General features: G+C 46.3%; 2 protein-coding genes across 2 annotated transcripts; one reads left to right on the forward strand and one right to left on the reverse strand.

Annotated features, from left to right (window-relative positions):
• Positions 1 to 1,049: 1,049 nt before the first annotated feature.
• LOC122017656 (myb-related protein Zm38-like) lies at positions 1,050 to 2,547 on the forward strand. The gene is made up of 3 exons (XM_042575322.1): positions 1,050 to 1,319; positions 1,419 to 1,548; positions 1,625 to 2,547. The coding sequence occupies exons 1-3, from the start codon at positions 1,187 to 1,189 to the stop codon at positions 2,445 to 2,447; spliced, it is 1,086 nt and encodes a 361-aa protein (XP_042431256.1). The 5' UTR covers positions 1,050 to 1,186; the 3' UTR covers positions 2,448 to 2,547.
• An 8,896-nt stretch (positions 2,548 to 11,443) lies between these two features.
• LOC122014102 (uncharacterized protein K02A2.6-like) lies at positions 11,444 to 12,400 on the reverse strand. The gene is made up of 2 exons (XM_042570287.1): positions 12,052 to 12,400; positions 11,444 to 11,514 (listed from the first exon to the last, which is right to left on the reverse strand). Exons 1-2 carry the CDS (start codon positions 12,398 to 12,400, stop codon positions 11,444 to 11,446), a joined length of 420 nt encoding a protein of 139 aa, XP_042426221.1.
• Between the last annotated feature and the right edge of the window lie 8,438 nt (positions 12,401 to 20,838).

Raw genomic sequence — 20,838 nt, forward strand, 5'->3', positions numbered from 1 at the left:
TATGCAAATTAAGGAAATTTTTTTTTCCCATTTCATTCTCTTCCCATACCTCTAGGTTTATTTTATCTATCCATTATCCACTCCTTCATGTAAACAAAGCATAAGCTTCACGAACTTTCAATTCATCTAGTCCTAAACTTCATGTAAATTTCTTTGTTCATATCTTTAAATTTATATTATTTTTTTATTAGTAATAAAATTTTAGTTAAGTAATAACACTTTTCATTTTAGAAAATATTTTCCAATTTCACATATTATTTAGACCGCTCTATAAATACACATGGACGTAACTTTTAACTCGAGATTTCAAACTTTGCGAACATATAAAACCAAGTAAACGAGGAAATGAGCCATTAATTTCCCTTCCCCTCCCCTCCGCTCCCCTCAACGAAAGCGTATCTGAACTCCACGAGTTAAAACTCCCGCTCGTCGGCCGTCGCTGTCACGGCCGTCGGATCGCTGTTCCTGCGATGGGAAAGAACAAATCAACGTCAGCAAATTAATTCGCTCCGCACCAAAACCCTCTCTGTAACATCCCCCGCACAATCTGTAGCTGCGAATGCGACAGATCAGCAACGCCCACATCACACGTGGCAACGGTGCCCTCGGCCCCACACTTTCCGCGGACCTCACATAAACAGCAACAATAATAAATAATCGTTAATGCTGTTGGCGAGCGAGTAATTGAATCCCGCCCGCTAATTGTCCGTTAAATGCACTCTGTTTACTTTGTCCCGCAGCGTTGCCTTTTGTGCTGTTTGAGCTCGACGCACACTCGGCGTGTCTTCTCATAATTTCCTCCCAATTTTTCCATATCCGATTAATTGAATATTCGGATAATCCAATATTTATTAATTGATTAGTATCGGTCTCATAAATATGAAGAAAGATAAATCTTAAATTTTTTATTTATAAAAATTAATCCTTAATTATTACCTTAGAAATATTATGTGTTGATCGCCTACGCTATACCTTCGTAGTCTAATTTGACCCTAATTCCCTGCTGGTGGTCAAAACATGCGAGAGGGAAAAAAAACATGGATAACAACCCCTTTCCCCTCCCCATACTTTAAAAAAGGAGGAAGGAGCAAAAAAGGAAGATTGGAGAATCAAAGAAAGTCTCTGCTTCTGCTGCTGCTGCTGCTGCGCACTGAACGGTTGTGTGTTGTTGTGCTTTTGGTCAGGCATGGGGGGGCACTCCTGCTGCTACAAGCAGAAGCTGAGGAAGGGGCTGTGGTCGCCGGAGGAAGACGAGAAGCTCATCGAGCACATTTCCAAGTACGGCCATGGGTGCTGGAGCTCTGTTCCTAAGCTGGCAGGTGAGTGAGTCGACGTATGTTTGTGTGGTGCTGATGTTGAATATTGTTGCGGCAGCTCTCATGGTTTGGGGCTGTTGGACGAATTGATTGATGGCGCAGGGTTGCAGAGGTGCGGGAAGAGTTGCAGGTTGAGGTGGATCAATTACCTGAGGCCTGATCTGAAGAGAGGGACGTTCTCGCAGCAGGAGGAAGATCTGATAGTTCAGCTCCATGCCGTGCTAGGGAACAGGTATGCGAGCTCAGGTGGATTTAATTTGCAGGAGTGAGAGGAGGAGGAGATTGAGAGGAGTTTGTGGTGTTTTCAGGTGGTCGAAGATTGCGGCGCATTTGCCGGGGAGGACGGACAACGAGATCAAGAACTTGTGGAATTCGTGCATCAAGAAGAAGCTGAAGCAGCGGGGGATCGACCCGCACACGCACAAACCGGTGGCGGACGGCGGCGGCGGCGGCGGCGGCGCTGCGGTGAGCAGCGAGAAGAATTCGGCGGCGTCCAGTGACATGCAGGTGCCGCCGGCGGGGACGAAAGCTGAGGTGGTGTTGCATGAGCTGACGCAGGCGGCGGCGGAGGAGAGCATCACGTCGGGGACGGGGAAGGAGGTGTTGTTGGACCAGTTCCTCGCCGGGCACGAAACTGCGGGCTCCGGCGGCTGTCGGTCTTCGCTAGGTTACTTTCCCTTCGGCCTCGCCGCCGCGGTCTGGCCCAGCCAGGAGCTTGCAATGCCTGCCGTCTCGATTTTCTCGACCTCGATGGCGTCGGCGCCTCCGCCTACGTGCTTCGATGGCGCCGCCGTGGGGAACTGGTTCGAAGGGGATTGCTTCGCCGGCGGCCGCCGTAGCGGCGCCGAGGAAAGCAGAGGCGGCGGCGGTGGCGGGATGTTCCCGTGGTTGGAGCTGCCGCCATCCAGCAAGGACATGGAGGTGCAGCTCGGCGGCGACGGCGAGGAGCTCAAGTGGCTGGAGTACCTTCACGGAGCTCTCGCGCCGGCGCCGCAAACTCTGTTTAGCGCGGGAACTCAGTTCGCCGGCAATTGCTTCAGCAATTGGCAGCAGAACCAGCCATTTCTGCCGCAGCAACAGCAGATTCAAGCTCCGGAGATCTACAGCAAGGATTTCCACCACCAAATCTGAAAATCAAATCCATAAAAATCACAAATTCAGAAGATAAAGTGATAAATTCTTCAAACATGGTAATAAAAGGTTAGTAAATCATTGTGCAGAGTGCCAAAAACACAATCTTCGAAGTCCTTTTTTTTCTCCCTTTTTCTTGGAATTTTATTCTTCTAAATTCTTGTTTTTTACTTGGAAAATTGTTGTATCTTGTTCTTGTGTCCAACAAATTCATTCAACTTTCTGTCTTCTTTATTTCTTAAGTAGGAATCGATAAAATTCATGACTCTGCAATTGATTCCTTTTCGTTAAAGATTGATTTCTTTTCTTTTCTTTTGGAATGACTCTATTCCATGATTTTTATTTCATTGATTTATAAGCAATAAAAAAACAATGGAATTTTTTTCTTTTGTGTGTGTGTGTTTTCGTTTATAAACACCAACAATAACAAACAAATTTAGTTGTCCATTTTTGTGTTACTTCATAGTACGACCGGTGGGTATAATTGTTTGATATTTGAAAGTAATATTTAATTATAATAAAAAACTAAATAACTTTTTAAAAGTTTATAATTTTTTAAAGAAATATAACAAACTTAGATAATTTTAAACTTTTCTATTATATTTCAAATAGGATTTAAAGTCTCAGAAATTGATTTCAAATTTTGATCATGTTCAGTTATCGATGAGTTTGTTTTAGTAATGGTTAATCTATTTTTGTGTGAATCTTTATTTGTCTTGGCAAGACATCCATTACAATGTTATCGAGCTGACTTGTTTTAGTTGACAATGAAAGCAATGTTAGATTAGTCAAATAGATCTAATCTATTATTACATGATGTATTCTTTAGCTTTTATTCTTGATAATATGGAGTCTAATCTTTCATTCTTCGACTTTAGATCTTCTTAACTTAGTAAAGAATGGAGGGGCTTAACTTGTATCTTAACTTGTGTCTATTTGAGAACACGGATGATGAAAAAGAGAAGTGTTAGAGAGGGAAAGGAGAAGAAAAAAAATGTTAAAGAAAGATTTTCTAAGGAAGAAGAAGGTGAAAGTCTAAAATGTTTAAGAAAAATCCTTAACATGTAAAGGTCTAATGTTGCTTAATAAATTTTGTGAACTAAGGTTTATAAGGATAAGGATTAATAAATTATATATATATATATATATATATATATATATATTGCTTAATTTTTTTATATGGAAATTGTTAGGTTTGGACTGTTTGATTCTATATGATATATCAAAGTTTTCATATAAAATTATATACCATACCAAAAATTTTGATATAAGAAAAATATTTACTAATACTGTACCTAAAATTTGATATACCTAAACTTTGATATATCGAATTTTCATAATGGTATAAATTTCATACCATTCATTCTAAAAATTTTGGTATATCAAAATTTTAATATGAAAGAAATCATCTTAATGAAAGAATCATAAACAACAAAATGATAAAGAGAAGTATGACTAGAAAAAAAATGTAATTACCCACTAATTTGTTCAGTATTTTTATATATACTAAAATATCAAAAAATATTAAATCTCATACTGACATCGATATCGAAAAGTTTGAAATTGTATAATACCATATCAAAAATTTTGATATACCATTAATATTGGTATGTACGGTATATATCAGTATGATATTGTTGGTGCAATTGTCCTCGGGTCAAGGTTGACAAAGTTGACTAAACTCTGATTGACTCGAGCTTGAGTTTCGATATTTGACAATATATGAAAGAGAAGTTAAGTAGGTTAAAAGATGATTGAATACTTGACTGAGAAAGTTTTAACTAACGGTTAGGAAAGGAAAATCCTAACTAAGATTAGACAAGGGAAAACTATAATTGGAAGTTAGGTAACGGAAAATCCTAATTGAGGTTAGACAAGGGACGCCCTAATTAGAGGATAGACAAGGGTGAGAAGTCTATTGAGTGACTAGTTCTAACTGGATGTTAGGCAAGAGAAATCCGAACTAGAGGATAGACAAAGGTGAGAAGTATACCGAGTGACTAGTCATATCTAGAAGTTAGGCAAGAAAAGTCCAATGGGAAGGTTGACAAGTGGAAAATCTAAGTAGGTTAAGGAAAACCGGATACTTGATGAGAAAGTCCAAGTGGGTCAAGGGTTGACTGGACACTTGGTAATCGAAAATCCAACGAGAAGTTGATAAGGAAAAGCCTAAGTGGGTCAAGGAGGGTTGAACACTTAGTGAAGAAGCCCTAGCATGACAAGGTTGATCGGATGCTAGGTAAGAGAAGGTCACAGATGATTAGGATGTTGGGAAATGGAAGTCTTGGTAGGTTGAGTTCAACTAGATATCAGGTAAGGTATGATTTTAGTCTTGAAAAGGTTGAAATTAGGGTTAGCAATCAAATGATGGGATTCACCAATCGATTGACAAAGTCTAAACCCAAAAGTTCAAATTTTGCTACTCTAATATATTGGCTTAATCGATTGAGCAAAGCTAATCGATTGGCAAGGATCGGCAATGAATTGGGAGAGGGTTTCGCAAAAATCAAGATTAGGAATCGATTGGAGCAATTAATTAGGTTATTTTTCTTCACGTACAAAAAGGTTCTGAATTGATTAAGGCAATCGATTTAGGCTTCACCAATCGATTAGGACAATCGATTGGGGCCTTTTTTTTTTAAGAGAATAGAAAGTGAAGGAATCGATTGGGTAGCTTTTTCTCTCACAAATAGAATCTTCAGAATTGATTGACTTAATAGATTGGAATATGGTAATTGATTGATATAACTCATTAATTGATTAGACATGTGAAAAAGAGTTATTATGCAAGTTTTGAACGTTCGATCTGATGTGACAATCGATTGAGGATAAAATCAATTGATTATGAAGAATAAGTCATCCCTAGAAGGGGTTTTCGTGAAGGTTTGGATTACATGAAAGCTAACATTGGTTCTTGGGAGTTTTGGAGCAAAATGTTGTTGCATTCCCATCTACCAAGAGGCAATCCAAAGCAAGAAAAGAGCAAACAATGCAAGGTTCCTCATTGTAAACCCTAAAGTCGTTCTCAATTGTATTTTATATTTATGTTCTTATTTTCTTATTGTATTTCTCATGTTCGATATTGTGTGAGGTTTCTCCGCCTCCGGGAAAGAGATTTTTATAGTGAAGCTATGAGTGAGGAGTGAGCTTTTGGATTAGTCACCTCAAGGAGGTGGATACCAAATAAAATTAAAGGCATTACCATTATAAAGTCTTTACTTCAAGTTCAAAGAAACGAAGTGAGCTATTCACCCCCTTTAACTCATATGTGTTCTAACAAGTGATATCAAAGCGATGTTGCTCTTCGTTAGACTAATTGCCCAAAAGAGCAGAGAGCTAGAGAAAGAAGAAGTTGAAAGTTTGAGCCATAATTTCAACAAGTCAAAGGACAAATCATCAAGGGAGCTCAAGTTTGAAAATGGATCTCGGAGATGGATTTAGATATGACATCTAGGCACCTCTACCTTTCATATTAGGAGGATTCAATCTTTGTAAATCAAGGGTCAAGAATTTCTTCATGATAAATATAGAGCAATGGTCTATTCTAATGAAGGAATTTGAAGCCCTAACGGATAACAAAGGAAAACTTCTCAAGGAAAAAAATAAATCAAAGAACAAATTCAAAAATCTGAGATAAATGACAAGGTAACCAAAATTCTAGTAAATTTGGTACCAAATAATATTTTGTGTAAGATAGGTGAATTCAAGAATGCAAGTTAGTTATGAAGTAAGTTGGCCAAGGTCCATGAAGATCCAACCTCAATACGAAAAAAGCAAAGAGAGAAACTCTTTGTTTTAAGTACATGAGGTTTCGAAGGTTGAGAGACATTCAACATCCGAGGAGGAAATTAAAAAAACATTCACCTCAAGGATTGAAGGGAGAGAGGCTATTAACATTGGACCAAGAGGATGTCTCTACCTTTGGATCAAATGAAGAAGAATGTGCAACCTCTATGAGCACAAATCATGAAGGTAGAACTATTTCAATTTGTAAAAATAAAAATCATATCATATGCTTTGAATGTATAGAGAATGGATGCTATAAGAGAAAGTGTCTAATATTAGTCAAGAATAAGACTACAGTGACACCCAAGATAAAGGAGAAGTCAAAAGATATCGGCCTTGCGATACAAAAGGACAAGGAGCACTTTGTGAAAGAACCCTTAATTATTGTTAAACAAATCATGTCTGATCCTGTCCGAAAGTCGGGGAGATGTATGCTGGGGATGTGGAGCTCTTGCTGACCTCCGGTGGACTTCACTCCCGCCTACAACAAAGGAAACGTTAGTGCCGAGCCAGGGAAGGGGTCCCCGGCGATGGCTATCCGACGCTCAAGTCAGTCTCCAGCGAAGTAAGAAAAGAGAACTATAACGCAACAGTAGAAATGGCAAGAAAAGCATACCTCCGTCGATGCCTGGACCTCCCTTTATATAGGGCTCCTGTAGCGTGTGTGCACGCTTCTTAAAGCGAGCATGTTATCCCAAGCTTTCCCTGAAGAGACATGTCAGTAAAGTGTCTCTGACATAGTACCTTAATGGGCTGAGCATATCTCTGAAGTGACAATGGAAACTTCCGTCATATGATCCTCTGTCTAACCATGCCGCCTGTCAGCGGCACTAGCTCCCAAAAGGATGTCGAAAGATATCCCGCCATGTCTATTGATTGGCTGAGCGGAATGGCCGCTCGGCCAGGACTCTGATGTCCTTGCATCTGCTGCCGCACCGAGCGGGATAGCCGCTCGGCTGAAAGTCCCCTATCCAAGTGTCATCCTGTTGCTGGGCCGAGCGAGATGGCCGCTTGATCGGAAGCCCACTGTCCACATGCTCTATTGCTTGGCCGAGCGAGATAGCCGCTCGGTGAACAGTTCACTGTCCGCGTGCTCAACTGATGTTTAGTCTGCCACTAGGCCGAGCGGAGGAGCCGCTCGGCTCGGCTTCTGCACATCCCTTGAACGTTGGTTTGATTACTCTGTATCAGAGACGGTGGGTCAGTGCTTAACCCACGGTCAAAATATGCCTCGTCCAACTAGCCAAGACTGTCCATCCATTGACCGTCTTGACTCTGACCTCCATCGTAGCAGCGGGGTGAGGCCCCTCATCATCACTGCATCACAAGCCTCCCATTCAAGTCTAGTTGAAGGAGATTGTAGTCCAACTGACTGAACCATTGTGTGAGTAGATTCCCTCCCGATCGACCTTCACCACTGTATGGACTCTGATTAGGATAGGCCTGATCCTCGTCGATCAACCTTTTGAAGCTTGTCGCTCGATCACAAGCACGCTCCCTCGATCCGATCGGGCGGACAAAGTTTTGCACCTGTAGAACTTTTTCCTCGGGTTGTCTCGAGTGAGCGCGGGCTATGCTGACGTCACCTTGATTTCTTGGGAATCGTGCAAATCCCCTCTCATTAAGGTAGACTAAGTTCCCACGCATGTATTAACTGCTGACCCATGGTAGCATGCCATGTGTCACAGCCACCGTCGCCGCACGCCTAACGTGACAGGAATTGATTACGATGCTTGGCGGTTTGAATTCAATGGCGAGATGTCGTCTTAGGTTTCTGCAACCTAGATCGGACGGCTCCGGTCAGCCAAGCCTGGGGTATATGAGCCCGCTGCATCGCCGCCTTCTCCAATCTTTTTTTGTTGTGTTTCCGACGACCTCTGTGCTCCTGCGTGCTTTGCTCTCCGGCGATCCTACATCCCCCTTTTCCGGCGACCCCTCCTTTTCCCAGTAAGCTATCTTCCCCTCACATTCATTTTTAAGCAGTTGACTCATTTTTTGGTTCCGGTGAAATCCCCAGTTACCTTTTTCCCATTAATTGTATTTCTGCCTCCCGACTGCCCCCCTTTTTCTTTATTTTCAAGATGACAAGCTCTTCGCAGCCATCAGCTCCCATCCCTAGACTCTGGTACACCACCATGGAGTCTAGGTTTGATGAGGGTGATGCTGAGGACCTTAGAAATGTCTTCGAAATTCCATCTAACCACGAGATCATTCTCCCTTCTTCGTCCGATTGGCCAAATATCTCGCAGACCGGATACATCTATCTGTTTAGGGGTCATTTCACTGTCGGTCTGTGGTTCCCTATCCATCCTTTCATCATCACAATTTGTAAATAATTCTGCATCTCTCTTACTCAACTCATGCTGAACTCCTTTCATCTTCTGTGTGGTGTCGTCGTCTTGTTTCGGTTGCACGACATCCCTCTTACGCCTCTGGTCTTCCATTATTTTTATTACCCGAAGTTGTCTGTGCCGGGGACCTTCCTCTTCTAGTCTAGGGTCGGTTTAGTACTTTCGGATAAAATATCAACTTCCAATAAACATTGTCGGGAGTACTTATTTTTCATGTGTCTTCCCAAGTGGCCGAAATTCTCGACCCGCTGATAGCTCAAAGTGGCACCTCAACCCCCACTAAAAAGCTATAAAAGTCGATCAAACTATCTGAATATTGCGACGATGCTGACCGGTAAGAAGTATGACATCCACAAGTTGCTGCTTGAGGGTGTTCTCTACATTTTTGGCCTCAGTCTGATCCGCACCCAGCTCCCGACCAGCCGAGGTATGCAACTACTTTACCCTTTCCCTTTGATGCTAACTGATTTTTGTTTTTCTCCTGCAGCCGAAGTCATGATGCGAGCACGGATGGCCGGCAAGGTGAAGCTTATGGACAGCGCGATCGAGGCGTCGGCTACCGAAGAGCTGACGAGCCGAGGTCTACAACCGGTCGGCTCACATGAAGATCTGCTCGGGCTGAGTGAGGAGGCGCCCATGGAAGTGGGCGAAGGCGAGGCCAGCCATGCGCCGAGTGGAGGAGCCACCCCAGGCTCACAGCCTCCGGAAAAGCTGCACCCCGTCATTCCCGTCGAGGAACCATCGGGCTTGGCCTCCTCTGACGTGCCCCTGACCAGGAGCAAGAGGCGCCGAGCGGAGCCATCTTCACGTTCTACTACCTCGGGCGTGCAACCGGCCGAGAGGGTTGGAACTTCAACTCTGACTCTGCTCCCAGAAATTGTGGAGGCTTCATCGTCCGATTGGACGCCCTCCCTGACCGAGCGACCGCAGGGGACCATCGCCACATCGCCCGTGGCCTTCATGCCGCCACCACCTAAACCCCCCAAGGTTAAGCGGTCTGGCATCCTACCAACCTCCAGTCGGGAGACCTCAGCTCACTCGACCCCGAGCGGTAGATGCTCTGTAACGGCGATCCTCCATCTGCCAACGGAGGACTATAGCGAGCTGAGCGCCCAATCTCAAACCCCCGAACACCAGATCATCATCCTGGGGCTGCTCGTCGAAGTCTGGGAAGATGCACTTGCCCGTGCGACGATACTACCTCCAGGCGCCCTGGCCAACAACCATGCCCAAATGGCCACCGGAGTAAGTTTTTTAATGCAAACTCATGGCTTACCTCCATTTGGCTATAACCTTTTCCCGTTCACCCACAGTACTAGGTGGAGAGCCTGACCATGTGTCACAGGCTCGCATTCTTGGAGGATGAGTTCAAGAAGCTCAAAGTCTCGAGCGGCACTTCCTCCTCCCAAGGCTCATCGATCTCTGAGGTCGAGAAGCTAAAGGCCGACCTGGAGAACAGTAATAAACTTCTGGAAGCTGAGCAGAAAAAATCTATAGATCAGGAGGTGATGCTGGCTCGGCTCAACAAATAGGTCACCACCTTCGACAAGAAGATAGAGTCGACCACTGCCAGGAAGCAACGGGCCATTGACGACCTTGAATTAAAGAACAAGTAGGCCCGGGGCCTGGCCCAGAAGCTCAAGGAAGCTGAAGATTTTTTGGTGGCCAAGCGGAATAGCCGCTCGGTCGAAGAAAAGTGCCTCTATGATCAAATTGTCTCCAAGGATGTCGCGCTAGCCGCCGTCAGGGATGAGCTAGAGGGATCCCGCGAGGCGTTGCGGATTTACCAGGATGCCGAAGGGAGTAGGTTAGAAACCATGAAGTAAGCCTACCTCTGTTCGGACGCATTCTACGACAAATTCACCGATCGGGCCCTTCGACTGTTTGACTAGGCGATCAAAGGGACGATCGGTCAGCTTCGCGAGGGGGGCCACCTGCCGGCCGCTGTGACCACTAAGGTCATAAGCCGGGACAAGCTGACAGCCGCGCTGCCCGATGACATGCTAGATTATCTAGAGTGAGGCTGAGGGCGCTATCTTTGTAATCTCCCCTTTGTAAATTCTGAAGTTTAAATGCATGCCTGGTCGTTCGGTAAGGCTTTTTCTTATCGTGTTTGCTTTTTGGTATTTGGTCGTATTGTAGTCCCATAACCCCTCCGCTCAACAGTGGTTTGTATGCGTGTCTGCTCGATTCGCCTTTCTTTTTAAGTCGCGGAGCTTGAAGTATTTTGGTACATTCTCCAAAACGAGTCGTTCATCTGCAAGTCATTCGACAACCCTCGTAGACTCGGGTCTATCATTGTCGCTTGGCTATTTGATGAAGATTTGAGTTTAATGTCGTCGCTCGACGATTTGAGGTAGACCCTCGTTTAACGTCGCCGCTCGATGATTTGTCGGAGACTCGCGTTTAAGATTGTCGCTCAACCGTTGATGGAGGTGAGGGTTTAAGGTCGCCGCTCGACCATTGATGGAGATGAGGGTTTAAGGTCGCCGCTCAACCGTCGATGGAGATGAGAGTTTAAGGTCACCACTCGATTGTCGATGGAGACGAGGTTTTAGGGTCGCCGCTCGACCGTTGATGGAGATGTGAGTTTAACGTCATCGCTCGATAATTTGTTGTAGACCGACGTTTAACGTAATTGCTCAATGGTTGTTGGGGGGCATGCGTTTAATGTCGTCGTTCGACGGTTTGTTGTAGACCCGCGTTTAACGTCGCCGCTCGATAGTTGTTGGGGCACGCGCTTAACGTCGTCGCTCAACAGTTTATTGTAGACCCGCGTTTAATGTCGTCGCTCGACGGTTGTTGGGGACACGCGTTTAACATCGCCGACCGACAGTTTGTATGCAGTTGCACCCGGGTTTAAGGTCGCCGCTTAACCGTCGATGGAGATGCACTTAAAGAGGCCTTTGCTTTTTTATTCAAACTTTTCCCTGCATTCAGCAAACATACAACAGCTACGAAATACAGGATTCACTTGTGCACCTCTCATACAACCCTCTAGGGTTGAAGATGGTTCGCGCTCCAGGGCCTCTCGAGCTACCTCCCTTCTTCGTCCTCCAAATAGTAGGCGCCCGAACGGAGCTTCCACGTGACCTTGAACGGTCCCACTCATGGTGCCTCGAGCTTGGTAACGTCGCCGACCGGCTTCACTGTCTTCTAAACAAGGTCGCCGACCTGGAAGGACCTCTAGATCACCCATCAATTGTAATTCTGCTTCATGCGCTGCCGGTAGGTTGTTATCTGAACAGTGGCTTTTGCCCTTGCTTCATCCACCAAGTCGAGCTCCATCAACCTCCGTTCGGCGTTTCCTTCGTCGTAATACTACATCCAATCAGATTTTACCCCGACCTCCATGGGGGCAACTGCTTCGCCATCGTATACCAACTGAAATGAGGTTATGCTGGTTGCCTCTTTCGGAGTCGTGCGGAGAGCCCATAGCACACCGGGGAGCTCGTCGACCCAGCTGCCTCCCATGTGGTCGAGCTGAGTGCGCAAGACTCTGAGGATATCCCGATTGACAACTTTCACTTGCCCATTGCCTCGAGAGTAAGCCACCGAGGTGAAGGATTTTTGGATGCCATAGCCTTCACACCATTCTCTGAGCTCTCGACCGACGAACTGCCTCCCATTGTCGAACACTAGTCGGCGCGGGATTTCGAACCGGCAGATAATGTTCTGCCAAATAAATTTAGTGACCATCCACTCGGTGATTCTTGCAAACGGCTCGACCTCTACCCACTTTGAGAAGTAGTCCACCGCCACTAGTAGAAACTTTCGCTGACCGGTTGCCATAGGGAAAGGCCCCGCGATGTCCATGCCCTATTAGTCGAATGGGCATGATACCGTGGACGCTTTCATCTCCTTGGTCGGTCGGTGCGGCATGTTATGGTACTTCTAGCAAGACAGGCAGGTTTCCATCGTCCGAGCGGCATCCTCTTGGAGGGTCGGCCAAAAGTATCCAGCCAAAAGTATTTTTCGGGCCAATGCGCGGCCGCCCGAATGACCTTCACAAGAGCCTTGGTGCACCTCATTCAGGATGTAATCGACGTCTTCTGGTCTGACGCATTTGAGTAGGGGTTGGGAGAAGGCTTTCTTATAGAGCTAGTCGCCGATCAATGTGAACCGATCGACCCTCTTCTTTATCAAACAGGCATCCTCCGGATCGGTAGGTACAGTTCCTGAACGTAAGAACTCTGTCAGGGTCGTCCTCCAGTCGTACGGGAACGTAATTCCCTCCATACGGTCGATGTGGACCACCAATGAGACTTGCTCGATTGGCTAACCTATAATGATCAATGTTAACGAACTGGCCAGCTTTGCTAGCTCATCCACCACTTGGTTCTCCGATCGGGGGATCTTCTGTATAACTACTTCTTGGAAGTTAGCCTTCAGCTTTCCAAAAGCCTCTGCATAGAGCCTTAGTCGTGTGCTTCTTATTTCAAATGTCCCGGATAGTTGCTGGGCGGCGAGCTGGGAATCTGAGTAAATGAGGACTCTATCCGCTCCTACGTGCCGAGCTGATTGCAAACCAACTATCAATGCCTCATACTCTGCTTCGTTGTTAGTAGCTCGGTAGTCCAGCCAGACGAATAGCTGCATCCGATCTTCCTGAGGTGAGATGAGGATTAAGCCGATCCCGCTGCCCTGCCGAGTGGACGAGTCATCCATATATATCTTCCATGTCACCGCCGGCTCATCACTCTGGACTTTTATGACAAAATCTGCCAGGGCTTGAGCCTTGATCACCGCTCGAGGTTGATATTGGATGTCGAACTCGCTAAGTTCGGTCATCCACTTGATCAGTCATCCAGACGCCTCAGGATTGAGGAGAACCCTCCCGAAAGCACTGTTGGTCATCACTATTATTGAGTGCGCAAGGAAGTATGGGTGAAGCCTCCGCACGGCGAGTACCAGTGCATAGGCCAACTTTTCTAGGCCCGTGTAGCGCGATTCAACATCTTTCAATATATGACTCAGAAAATATACAGGTTGCTGATCCTAGCTATTCTGCCTGACCAGAGCCAATCCAACGGCATGTTCGTTGGATGATAAATATATCTAGAGTGGCTCACCCGTGACTGGCTTGGCTAACACAAGTAGTGAGCTCAGATACTCCTTCAGCTCCTCTAGAGTCCGGTCACACTTGGCGTCCCATTGGAATTTTGTAGCTCAACGCAATATCCTGAACAATGGCAAGCACCGATCAGACGACTTGGATATGAACCGAGACAACGTCGTGATCCGATCGGTCAACCTTTGGGCTTCCTTCAAATTCTGAGATAGAGGCATGTTCTGCAAAGCGTGGACATTGCTGGGATTGTCTTCAATGCCCTCTCGGTGATGATGTAGCCTAGGAAGCGACCACTCTTTGCGCCGAACAAATACTTTCTCGGGTTCAGCTTTATTCCATATGCCCTTAGCGTTCGGCAGGTTTCATTGATATCTGCGCATAGGTCAGCAGCTCGGAGGGATTTGATGAGTATGTCATCGACGTATACCTCCATATTACGACTGATCTACCATCAGAATACTTTAGTCATTAGCCTCTGGTAGGTAACTCTAGTGTTCTTCAGTCCGAACGGCATGACATTGTAGTAGTATGTTCTATCAGCCATGATGAATCTGACCTTCTCTTGATCCTCGTGGGCGAGCAGCACTTGATGGTATCCTTGATATATATCGAGCATGCAGATCAGCTCGCAGTCCGCCGTCGAGTCCACCAGTTGATCTATTCTAGGCAGCGGATAGAAGTCCTTCTGGCATGCCTTGTTTAAGTCGCGAAAGTCGATGCAGACCCGCAATTTGTTGCCTAGCTTGGAGACTAACACCACATTGGCTAGCCATCTTGGGAATTGGACTTCCCTAATGTGATCGGCCTCCAATAGCTTTTCTATTTCCGCCCGGATGATCACATTCTGCTCTGCACTGAAATCCCTTTTTCTTTGTTTGATCGGCCGAGCATCCAGTTAGACGTGAAGCTCGTGCTGGGCCATGCTTGGGGAGATGTCGGGCAACTCATGTGTCAACCAAGCGAACACATCATGATTCTCCTTGAGGCGGACGATCAGCTCTGCCTTCTTCTTCTCCTCCAGGTCGGCAGCCACGAAGGTCGTAGCTTCGGATCAGCTTGGGTGGATCTGCACCTCCTCCTTTTCTTCATATACAAAGGTGGGAGGTTTCTCGGTAATAGCATTTACCTCTAGCCATGGAGTCTTCCGAGCTGCTTTGGCCTCAGCTTTGACCATCTCCACGTAGCAGCACTGAGCGCCCAGTTAGTCACCCTTGACCTCGCCCACCTGGTCGTCCACTGAGAACTTTATCTTTTGGCAGTAAATGGATAATGCCGTCCGGAATTTGTTGAGGGTCGGTCGGCCCAAAATGACGTTGTAGGCCAATGGTACATCCACAACTATGAAGTTGGTGGTCCGGGTGCTCCTCAACGGCTCCTCTCCCAGCGAGATAGCTAATCTTGCCTGGTCGATCAGAAAGACTTCATTGCCCGTGAACATGTAGAGCGAGATTGCTATGGGCAGCAGTTCGCTGCGATGGATCTACAGCTAATCAAACGCCTTCTTAAAAATGATATTCACCAAACTTCCCATGTCGACGAAGGTCCGGTGAATGGTGTAGTTGGTGATCACCGCTTGGATGATCAAAGCATCATCATGAGGGATTTTTACCCCTTCCAGATCGTTGGGGCCGAAGATGATCTGAGGCCCTTCGGCCTTCTCCTTGCTTCATCCTACGGCATGGATCTCCAACCGCCGAGCGTACAACTTTCTGGCCCGGTTGAAGTCACTGTCGGTCGACCCTCCTGCGATCATGCCTATTTCTCCCCGAGAAGCGTTGTTCCTATTTTTCTCTTCCCGGGCCGACAGCCTATTTCGCTCAGCCGGGGTCCTGGAGGGATTGGTTTCCTCCCTCCGCTGATGGTGATGGCGCTCGGGCTCCCTTCTTTCTTTTCGTCGCATGGTCGAGCGGCGACGACCTCGTCGATCAAGAGATGGGGAGCGGTGGCAGTATCACCTGGGGGCCAGTCGGCTGACGATTGGCATCAGTCCTAGGCAGTCCCACGTGTTGTGTGTCGCTGACTGGTGGAATGAACAAAACATAGGTGTCCATACCTTTCCTTTCGACGCCTTGGGTCGATCGGACGCCACATGTTGTACGGCGTGCGCCCTGGTCTCTTGGTGCAACCGTGCTCCTTCAGCCCTCGTCCCCTTGGGCGGCAGATGACTACTAGCCGATCGACGCTCAGTCGGTGTTGAATACTCAGTCGACGCCTCCTTTCTTCTGGTCGTCTGGGCCTCTTCTATGTTGATGTATTCGTTGGCCTTTTTTAGCATGTGGTCGAAGTCCCGGGGCAGCTTCCTGATGAGTGACTGAAAGAAGTCCCCTTCGGCGAGCCACTGTGTGAAGGTATTTATCATGGTCTCGGATGAGACCGAGGGGATGTCCATGGCCATTTGGTTGAAGTGCTAGATGTACGCTCGGAGCGCTTCCTTGGGCCCTTGTTTCAGGGCGAAGAGGCTGACGCTTGTCTTCTGGTAGCGTTGGTTGCTGGCGAAGTAGTGCTGGAAGGCGGCTCGGAAGTCTTTGAAGCTTCATATCGAGCCGTCCGACAGTCTTCTGAACCAGCGTTGCGTCGATCCAAAGAGAGTCGTGAGAAAGACTCTGCACTTTACTCCACCCGTGTACTGGTGCAGCGTATCCTCATTGTCGAACCGATCTAGATGATTATCTAGGTCTGTCATCCCGCTGTACGTCCCGATCGCCAACGGGATGTAGTGCCAAGACAGAGGGTCTTGTAAGATCTCCTCTGAGAACTACCTGTTAATCTATTCGGGGGATGTGGTGTTTCAAGCCACTTTTCCTTTCCGCGTGTCCCGAACGAGTGCATCGTCAGAAGATGATCCCCGCTCTTGATGCTCTTAGGCTATCTCCGAGGGTGTCTGGAACAGAGCCCGATGGAAGGGGATCGGTGCGGGCGGCACTTCCCCTTAGGTGTCAATTGGCCTTCGGTTCTGCCACCATACGGACAGTTGCTCGGCTCGGTTTTCTTGCCTCGCTCGCCTATCGGCCGCTAAGGTTTCCAGTTGTAGTGCTGGCCGATCGGCTATCGCCTGTTGTTGTTGCTCCATCATTTTTGCTGCCTGTGCCTGTGCGAGCATCTCCAACTCCTCTTGACTGAGTGTCAAGTTGGTTAATCGTCTAGCATCTTCCATTTCTTCGGCTCGGATTCATGTGACGTTCCCACAGATGGTGCCAAATATGATCCTGTCCAAAAGTCGGAGAGACGGATGCTGGGGATGTGGCACTCTTGCTGGCCTTCGGTTGACTTCGCTCCCGCCTGCAACACAAGCAGCATCAGTGTCGAGCCAGGGAAGGGGTCCCTGGCAATGGCCTTCCGACGCTCAAGTCAGTCTCTGGCGAAGTAAGAAATAAGAACTGTAGTGCAACAGTAGAAATCACGAGAAAAACATACCTCCGTTAATGCCTAGACCCCCCCTTTATATAGGGCTTTTGTAGTATGTGTGCTCACTTCTTAAAGCGAGAACGTTATCCCAAGATTTCCCTGAAAAGACATGTTAGTAAAGTGTCCCTGACACAGTACCTTAACGGGCCGAGCATATCTCTGAAGTGATAGTGGAAGCTTCCGACGTATGATCCTCTATCTAACCATGCCGCCTGTCAACGGCACTAGCTCCCAAAAGGATGTCAAAGGATATCCCGCCGTGTCTATTGCTTGGCCGAGCGAAATGGTCACTCGGCCAGAACTCTGATGTCCTTGCGTATGCTGTCGCACTGAGCGGGATAGCCGCTCGGCTGAAAGTCCCCTGTCCAAGTGTCATCCTGTTGCTAGGCCGAGCGGGATGACCGCTCGATCGGAAGCCCACTGTCCACATGCTCTATTGCTTGGCCGAGAAGGATAGCTGCTTGGTGGGCAGTTCACTACCCGCGTGCTCAGCTGATGTCGAGTATGCTACTAGGCCGAGCGGAGGAGCTGCTCAGCTAGGCTTCTGCGTGTTCCTTGAGTATCGGTTTGATTACTCCGTATCGGAGACGGTGGGTCGGTGATTAACCCACGGTTAGAATATGCCTCGTCCAATTGGCCAAGACCATCCATTCGTTGACCGTCATGACTCTGACCTCCATTAACATCCACTGACCTCCACCGTGGCAGCGGGGTGGGGTTCCTCATCATCACCGCATCAATGCCTATTTGTTTTTTTTTTTAAAGGAATATAGTTAGATTATCCAACCAAACAACTAGTGGTTCATACATGCTTATCATGAATACTGGGATTGAATCTTTTTTTTATTACAATAATTCAAATTAAAGCAGAATATAAACTAGTAGGTATTCGGGTTGTACTATTATCGTTCCGAGCTTGCTCAATTGTCGAGGCTCTTGTCTCATCTATCTCACCTCATGCATTAACATAGATAGTGAGCCTAAAGATTCAGCACATTTAAACCATAGTCACATGTATTAAAGTAGATCATACTGCAAATAGATCAAATGAAATGCTTACATGTCATGAGCGTAAGTAAATTATACTAATCATGGTTTTAACCCAAGTGCTGGCATGGCATAACATTCAGTAAGTTTTACTAATCACAGTTTAACTTAAGTGCTATCATAACATACCATAAACTTGTTCAGTAGCGTTAAACTTAAATGCTGGCATGATATGAACATAATCATTCTAGGGGGGTTCGGTTCAATGACAATAACCTCATAAATATTCACCATAGGGATCTAAACCTCAGAATGAAATCCCCACTTATACATAAATGGCAAGCTCCCCAGGCATAGGTCCCTAATTCATAACTCGACCCATATATAATTTGGTAAGCTCTCTGAGCGTAGGTCCCCAGTTCATAACTTAACCCATATAACCATTTGATAAGTTCCCCGGGTGTAGATCCCTGGTTCATAACTTAACCCATACAATAATTTGGTAAGCTCCCTGGGCATAGGCCCCCGGTTCATAACTTAACTCATACAATAATTTGGTAACTCCTCGAGTGTAGGCCCCCAATTCATAACTTAACCCATACAATAATTTGGTAAGCTCTCCGGGTGTAAGTCCCCGGTTTATAACTTAACCCATACAATAATTTGATAAGCTCCCCAGGCATAGATCCCTGATTTATAACTTAATCTATACAGTAATTTAATAAGTTTTCTGAGCGTAGGTCCTCAGTTCATCACTTACATAAATTTATTTTGGCCACAGTCAATCAGATTCCACAGACATTATGCATATGTGCATATATCATTTCCTTAATTCCTAAGCATGCATGATTAGTGGAACATGACTGAGACTCTATGTTTACATAAAATTCAAAGCATGCATAATTATCCAAACCTGGACGAGACCTTAATGCTGATTGAGACTGAGTCCTGGGCCGACATGGACATAAGATTTCTAGAACTTCCTTAAACGTGGAACCGACATACTGTTGGGACCGAAATGTAGCTAGAGGGAGGGGGTGAATAGCTCGTCGCGATCTCATGCTTGTCGTTGCTTGCTTCTTATGATGATGTGCAGTGGAAAATACAAGAAACAACACACTACAACACTAACACATAGATTTACTTGGTATCTACCTCAAGAAGAGGTGACTAGTCCAAGGATCCACACACTCACACACCCTCCACTATGAAAATCCTCCTTTATGGTAACTACCGAAGGCAGAGAAGCCTTACAAGCTCACAATACAACAATAAGCAAGAAGGAAGCCAAATACAAATAACTCTTACAAGATTTTATACAATGAAACTCTTGTTTCTTCTTCTTCTTCTTGTCGTAACTCGCCTCTTGACTTAGAAGTGCCTCCAAGAATCTTCAAGACTGGCGGAGAGAGCTGTGGAGAAGCTGTGGAAATCGCCCATGCAAGCTCGTGTTGAAAGAAATCAAGTTCTGCCGAAGAAATCGCACGCCAATGCCTTTATCTGTGCCAACGATAGAATCCCAATCGATTGGATTGCTCCCAATCGATTGGGGAGGCTTTGGATCGATTGGCCAATCAATCCTGAGCACCTTTGTGCTCTCTAGAAATCCCCTGAATTGATTGCCCAATCGATTCACTGTGTTTCGTGTGATTTCCAGAGATATCGCACGAAAATCCAACCTCCCAATCGATCAGCCGATCGATTGGAGATTCCCAATCGATCAGCCGATCGATTGGAGATTCCCAATCAATCGGTCGATCGATTGGGAGGCTTTCTGTACGATCGGCAAAGGCTCCCAATCGATCCATGGATCGATTGGGAGAACCCTTTGTCACGGGTGCTCTCCCAATCGATCAACCGATCGATTGGGCATGAGCCAATCGATCAGTTGATAGATTCAGCTCCTGTGGACTTAACCAATCAAGTCCAAAGCCCCCTAAAACCAACATCCGGTCAATCCATGACCTGTTGGTACATCATGCCTAGCATCCGGCCATACCCGACCAATCTCAAACTAGCCTTCTAGCCTCTTCCATCAGCCTTGCATCCCTTAGATATCTCTCATCCTTTACGTCTTGCCTTCAGGAGCTTCCTTTGGCCTCATCCTAGTTGTCAGATTATACCACCACAATCGACCAATCTCGAACTAGCATTCTAACCTCCTTCATCAGCCTTGCGTCCCTCGGATATCTCTCCATCCTTCACGTCTTGCCTTCAAGAGCTTCCTTCGGCCTCATCCTAGTTATCGAGTTCTCCTTGCCAAGTCACATTAGGACTTGCCAAGACTACATGCTTGGACTTACAACCTTTTTCAAGATCACACTTGGACTTCCCGTTGCCTGGCTCCTCACCAGGACTTCCCAATTGCCTGGCTCCTCACCAGGACTTTTCACTTGCCTGGTTCCTCACAAGGACTTTCTCCTACCTAGCTCCTCACTAGGACTTCCCGTTGCCTGGCTCCTCACCATGACTTTCTCCTGCCTAGCTCCTCACTAGGACTTTCCTAATGCCTAACATCCAGTTAGAACTTTCCCAGTCAAGTCTCCTGTCAACCTTGACCTACTTGACTTGTATTCTCATCAACTTGGTCAACCCTTTGACCATCTCCATAACCGGACAATTGCTCCAACAATTTCCTTATATTATCAAATATCAAAACTCAAATCCCGACTCAAGCTTGACTCAACTCAAGCTTAGTCAAACTGGTCAAACTTGACTTAGGGAAATTGCCCCAACAATCTCCCCCTTTTTGATGTTTGACAATACCTCTAAGTTAGGCTAAATCCCATAG

This window comes from Zingiber officinale, chromosome 8B (assembly GCF_018446385.1).
Source record: "Zingiber officinale cultivar Zhangliang chromosome 8B, Zo_v1.1, whole genome shotgun sequence".
NCBI lineage: Eukaryota > Viridiplantae > Streptophyta > Magnoliopsida > Zingiberales > Zingiberaceae > Zingiber > Zingiber officinale.

Bases quoted from the DNA above. Each gene is read 5' to 3' on its own strand.
- LOC122017656 (XM_042575322.1), top strand. From the start codon at position 1,187: ATGGGGGGGCACTCCTGCTGCTACAAGCAGAAGCTGAGGAAGGGGCTG. The intron at 1,320-1,418 runs GTGAGTGAGTCG...TTGATGGCGCAG, and splicing joins CTCTGTTCCTAAGCTGGCAG to GGTTGCAGAGGTGCGGGAAG. The intron at 1,549-1,624 runs GTATGCGAGCTC...TGGTGTTTTCAG, and splicing joins CATGCCGTGCTAGGGAACAG to GTGGTCGAAGATTGCGGCGC.
- LOC122014102 (XM_042570287.1), bottom strand. From the start codon at position 12,400: ATGGACATCGCGGGGCCTTTCCCTATGGCAACCGGTCAGCGAAAGTTT. The intron at 11,515-12,051 runs GCAGCTGGGTCG...TGCTGAATGCAG, and splicing joins TCAGCTCGACCACATGGGAG to GGAAAAGTTTGAATAAAAAA.